The following is a 6,421-nucleotide window of genomic DNA, read 5'->3' as shown; positions in this document are numbered from 1 at the left end:
TCTTCCGATTTTTCTCTATATTACTTTTTAACTCTTCGATTTTTGATCTGCTTTTTCAGAAAACATCCCTTTTGTGTCTTTGATGTGCAGCATACAAGGAAGCCAGTAGATGGCAATAGGAGACCAGTGTAGTTAAACCAACAGAAAATTAACTCTAGGTACAAGGTTCTCATGGTTTTAAACAGGAAACGTCCTTTAAATAATTCTAAATAAGACGAAAGCAGCATTGTTTTAACAAAAAGGAATAAATTCTTAAATTCTACACTTGCAAGGGAGTCATCAAGAAAAATTTAAATTTGCAATTAGCTCCTAGCTCCCCTTGAAGTGGTTGGTAACTGGAAATGTGTTCAACTGCTTTTCTGAATTTGGAATTAGAAACTGTCATCAGTATTGGAAATACATGCCACGCTCTTATTGAAGCACAAAATGGCCTTTTCTCTTCATAGGGCAAAATGTGAAAATCATCGCAACTAACCATTTTAAAGCGGGCAGAACCTCTCCCTCAAGATATTTTCCCCTAAAATTTTATTTAACTCGGCTAAATGATGTCTCCACCATCTGTTAGTGCAGCACAGAAGGGTTAGAGAAAACATTTTCTTTGTTCCTATGCACATGATTCTGCTAATGATAAACTAAACTTAAAAGATCTGTGACCCTTAAGAAATATCACGAGCAGACTTTCCTGGACACAATGTTAAGTTCATTTCCATTTTGACTTTAATTGGTGCAGTTTTAAACCGCATAGTTTTGTACTGTTATCTTTTTGAGCATGAGGTGTAAGCTGAAATGATAAACAATGTTATTCATGGCTCTGAGTAGTCCTACTCTCCAAGGTTAACGCATTTTTAGAAATGAATTACCATGATTGATGGGGTATCAAAACCTGATTCTTTTCATCTTTACACATTCCATGATTACGAAGCAGTCTAATTTGAGCCTTGTGTAGTCTGTCTAGCCTGCTCCTTGTGACGGTTGCACTGCATATTTTTTTTTTAAATTACTAAACCTCTCAGTTTAATTGCAAAAGATAATTTTCCATTAGTGGTATGTGCAACTTAAAAGGGCACTTCTGTCTTTGGAGGTAACAAGATATTTGTCAGACTTTTAAATGAATGCATTATGCATTAACTAACCTATTTCACAAACTCCATTTTAGTTCGAATAAATTGGCTTCTAATTTAGCAAGACCGAATCTAGAGTTAGTATCTTTTACTTTTATTTCTTTACTTTTTTTTTTTTTCTTTCTCGTCTCCGGTACGTAGCTTTAGGATGTTAGATAAGTGCCTTCTGAAAGTGAAAACAGTAAATATGCACTAAATAAGGAACAGCTTGCTCTGGAGTCTGAATTCTTTAGCCTAATGTCGATCCACTGAGTTGCCCCGTTTCTCTCTGCTCAGCTGGACCACGGGTTTACCATCAAGAGATCAGGGTCTTTGGACTACTACCAACAACCAGGAATGTATTGGATAAGGTATGAGATGGTGCAGCGCCAACAGTCAGTGTTTCCATGGCAACGTGCTGGCAGTCTCCATTAACCAGTTCCTTCAGTGGATAAACATGCTTTTTGATTTGTTATCCGGTCCATATGCTGCTTTATCAGTTTCGTTTTAATCTTGATTGAGATGCCACACCCCCTCATTCCCTTTCTTCACCCATCCCTCACACCCACATCGCCGGCTTTCTCTTCATCGCACATGCTCCGTATCAATCTCCTCTATAGTTAAAAGGACAGTGTATATAGAAAATCTACGAGATATGCTGAAGTACGCACCCTCCCCCTCCCTATTGCTTGTTAAGGCATCTGCTTCCCCTGCGCTCCTGTTTTGAAACACACGGAGCAGCAACAGGCTCTCAGCATATATTTTTCCTCTTTTTCCATGCGAGATGTGGAGCTATATACTGTCATTTTAAACCCACTAAACACAATCCTTACCTTAGATTGAACAATGCATTTACGTGACGCGGTCTGTAGAAACTCTCCCAAGTTCAATGAAATACAATGCATTGTATGTGCTGGTAAGCTTGTGTTTCTAACAATGCATTCTTTCTCTTTTGTTTTGAAAACCCTTCTGATACCTCTTTATTTTGATTTGATTTTTTTAAATATTGCATGAGTCTTTTGAATATATTTTTCTTCATTGTGTAACTGTGCCAGGGTTGTCGTTAGCTGGCTTAACCTGTATGATAAAATGGGGCTCTGGGCGGGAGGGGGTTCTTATGGAGCAGAGGCAAGGAGGGATCCAGGTCTGATAGCCCACGCGAAGCCCACGCACCTCCTCAGTCAATCCGGAGCCTTGGAATTCCCATCAAGCGGTTATTGCTGGCTTTTTTCCTTCTTATTACTCACAAGACCCGCGTTTTGATAGCTGGAGAAATTTTTATAAGTTTCTTGCGAAACCTGTGTTTTCTAACACTGCAGTGATTGAAGCCTTTCAAAACTCGTCTGTGAGGTATTTGGAAAAACTCAGCAAATGAACCGCGTTAACGAAAAAGCAGAGATGGGCACTGCAGGTGTTTCCAGTAAAGTAAAACTCCCACCCCGCATCCCTTCGTTGAGTGCATGGGTCGGGCTATAGCACCGTTTCCATAAAACCTAGCAGTTCCCTGAGCGCACGCAGAGGATTAAGTAGGTTCCGACATGGATGTTCTGGGGAAAGAAAAAAACAAAAATAATCCTATTTTCAGGCAAAAAATAGAAAAATAGTTCCCATCCATCAGCTGAATTTTAGCTAGCAAGAATTGAGAAACACTTTGACTCCAAGTGCTCGAGTGTGCAGCAGCAGCTGTAATTCCAGCCTCTCGCACTTGCGGTGGTGGCTATAAAGGTCCGGCGAGGACATAGCAGAACCTGCTTGGTCTATCTTCTCGCTTGGCGTTGTGCTACGCAGGTTCCAGCCCTGTAACGCAGCCGAGAGACAGCAGCACAGCATCTGTGCTTTTTGGTTTTGAAGAATGGGGCCTGAGTGCCCGGCTTTAGCTGAGTGTAGGCTTGATAGTATTAGAGGAATTTTTCTTTTCTGCTTAGGAAGGAAAGATGGCATTTTGTGTCGAGCAGAACTTTGTGTCAAATAGTTGCAAATTTAATAACTCCTCTGTAAAATGGGGGAAAGCTCACATGAGCTTTATTTATCTTCCTGGAGTTTAATTGCTAGCCCTGATCAGCTTACACTCCTTCTCTGCTTTACTATTTTTATTTTACACCAAAAAAAAAAAAAAAGAAAAAAAAATCTTTCTTTTAATTTACTATACACAATGTTTGGATCTTTTAAAACCCCAGCTTCAGGGGGAGCAAACCACCAGAAACAGGAGCCTGTGATAAAAGCGAGCATCTTCTCTCAGATTGGCCTTGACTCAGTTTAACTGCATAGCCCAGATTTTGAAACAAACCGTATGCATTTTGAGGAGGTAGGGGGGAAAGACACTAATTCTGCAACCTGGTAAATAAATAAACACTATAAAAAAAAAAATAAATTAAAAAAAAGGCCATTTGACTAAAGCGCTAGTAATGGCTTCCATCAGCATACAAAATGGCATATCCCTGAATAATGGGCTGGAGCAGATGGGCGATAATCTCTCTTATTCATACATAAACTGCTCCGTTTTCCAGCTGGGGGCAGTAACAACAATGTTTATAATTAGTGCTTTCTAACCAGGGCACCTAGTGTGGAAAGGCAAATTGGGAGAGCAGGGCTTGTAGGCCTAGACGGTTAATTAGGAAATGCTATAACGTGGGCTACCTCCCGACACGCGCTGCCCGTGTTTGGTTCTCTTTCATCTCCAAGAAACAAGCAACTGCTGTAGTGACCAACATTTTAGTCTGAATAAAACCGTTTAGATGTAGCAAGTGTTTACTTTTTAGTAGCGCAAATGCAAAGCATACGAAAAGGTTCATCGATTCCCATCTATAAAACAGTTAATTTATCACAGGCCCATGAGGATTAACGCGAATTCACAAGTACAGTGAAAAATGAAAGCAGGTCCCAAGGAAAATGTAATGCTCCCTTTGTTAGTGTTAAAGTATTTGTTTCTTCCCCACTGCTTTTATCGTTTTCACCTCTATCAGTCTTCTAAAATATCTTTTTAAATGGCACTATTTCTTCCTTCAATCAACTAGAAAACCTTTTCCTTTCTCTGCCTAAAAGACTTTCCTATTCAAAGTGCCTCAAAGTCCTAATTTTCTGGGCAGTCATTCTGCATCCTCTTTTATTGCCTTTCAGTAGGATAATATGTGCAAAAGTGACATGACTTTTTTGAGATGCTAAAGTACAACAAACCTTATGTCCAGTAATAGTTGTTGTAGCAGGTATGAGATATAATGCCTGGAAAACCTTACACTGTTCTTTGAATATGAGGAACAGAAAAAACACAGGGGCCAAATCAGTAAAATCCTTTAGACCCCAGACTGATATATGTTTTAAAAGCAGGCCACCTAATGGTGTTGGGACATCAGCCCTGCCATCAGAAGTGCAGAAAAGGTCAAAGCAGCATTAGCAGGGGATGAGACCTGGAGGTCCCAGTTAAAGCCCCCCAGTCTGCGCTGCCCCAGGGCTGGGGAAACGTTGCTGTTCTTGACAGCCAGGAAAGAGCCAGCCTTGGTGCAGGTGGGTAATGCCCACGGTGCAATCACATCTTCATTCACCCCAAATTACCCATGTGAACTCAAGTCGAAGACAGCAGAGATCACCCACCTCTGAGCAGAGGTACTATGTTTGGGATTTTATTTTTTTTTCCTCCAAAGTCAGCCCATTCTCTGATAGATCTGTTTGTAAAAGGGTTAAAACCAATGCATTAATCTTTTATAATTTTCCTCTACTGGAACTTAGCGATAGTGACCACAAAAAATCCAAATGGCACCTGCATTGTGCTTCAGAAATACAACTAATAGATTTACTTTCTTATCAAGAACATTTCTTTAAGATGTACTTAACTGAGGTTTTTAACAGTTTGTGTGACTCCAGTTTTTTGGCTTTCTTGTAACTAAGCCAAAATATTAAAAGCGAAAGTATTTCAAGCCTTCTCTTTAGCCCCAAGCGTTGCAGTGTCCGGTCCATAGCCTTCTTTAGCTACTTTACCTGCTCCTCCTAATGGCAGCACATTTTGAAGGCAATACTTTGCATAACTTACCAATGTTTTCTTCGACCCTGAATTTCCTCGCTGGTTCTGGTTTATGTCTGAATCTTAACATTATTTTAATCTGCTACTGACAGAATGGCCTGAATTTTCTGCCTTTTCTGGGCTGATTCAGAATATCAAGGGGACACCAGAGTGGTTGTATTTAACATAAAATATTAGTAGAAAATATTAGTATAGGTAGTGTTATATATAAGATTAGTATAAAATATTAGCATATGTTATTTTCTGTGTATCCACAGACACTATATAAAAGCTAAAGGAGCAAAATAAAACCTAGGAAGTGTATGGGAAAGTCATTAATGATCTTATCTACACAATGACAATAGCAAGGAGATGAGTTACATTGAATGCTTAATGAAATCATCAATCCAGTCAACAGTGAATTCATAAAATACTGGATTTTTAAAATACAGTTCTCACTGTCACAGTTAAAAAAGTATCTGAATAGCTCACTTGAAAACCCATAGTTCCATCTTCTGTGTTTAGTTCCTAATTCCCATTACTTTGCCTCTGTTGAGTTACTTACACCTGTCCCAAATGGGTACAATACATTTTCAAGTCAAAAGTCGCAGCCAGACATCTTGACAATGGGACAAGGAGGTTGGGAATCAGGCTTGCTATCTGTAAAGTGCCATTTTTAATAACGTAAAACCCTCTGTAAACTGAATATTGGTAAAAACAGGCGATCATCTAAACTTATTTAAAATCTCTTCTCCTGCTCTTTGACTAAGAAAACCACAACTGATTTACAAACTATAAATAAAATTCACCCATGCAAACAACTTGGCGCTAAGTCTCTTCCATGTGTAATTAAAACCAGCTAAGGAATCGTGTCTCTAAAAAGGGGGGGAAGTCAAAGAATAAAAACAAACTTAAATATAGCAAGATGAATTCAGCAGTTATATGTGTAGAATACTTGCCTTTGTATTCACTCACCTATACAGTACAAAGCGTATATCAAATTGATTTGGTTTTCTTTCTTTTTTATTTTCATTTTAGCTAAATTTCATGCCAGAAGTTACACGGTGCGCTAAAGCACTAGCCTTTTGTATTTGGAGGTCTAGGTTCAAATCCACTCGATTAATTTGTCCCCTCGATGTGGTCATTTGCACGTCTCCAAATCACCGTGTAACTTGGCTTAGTTATAGCTTGTGCCTGAGGGGCTAAAAATAACGTGTGTCTTTCACTCCTGGACTGAGGTGCATTGCTAAGTTTGAAGTACTCTCTGAAAACTGTCTTGAATCATGAATCAATCAATCACATATGTATATATATATATATATCTCAT

General features: G+C 39.1%; 1 protein-coding gene across 1 annotated transcript in view; it reads left to right on the top strand.

The window, feature by feature from the left end:
- Positions 1 to 1,495, top strand: part of LOC104167930 (serine/threonine-protein kinase DCLK1) — a gene marked incomplete at its 3' end in the record, with an annotated part of 54,374 nt that extends 52,879 nt beyond the window's left edge. The window contains exon 13 of the mRNA XM_009708331.1: positions 1,398 to 1,495. Within this exon, the coding sequence (XP_009706633.1) occupies positions 1,398 to 1,495 (98 nt within the window). The remainder of the gene's footprint in view (positions 1 to 1,397) is intronic.
- Positions 1,496 to 6,421: the final 4,926 nt, after the last annotated feature.

Source organism: Cariama cristata, unplaced genomic scaffold, assembly GCF_000690535.1.
Source record: "Cariama cristata isolate BGI_N322 unplaced genomic scaffold, ASM69053v1 scaffold11869, whole genome shotgun sequence".
Classification (NCBI taxonomy): domain Eukaryota; kingdom Metazoa; phylum Chordata; class Aves; order Cariamiformes; family Cariamidae; genus Cariama; species Cariama cristata.
This window is presented reverse-complemented; position numbering and strand designations above follow the sequence as displayed.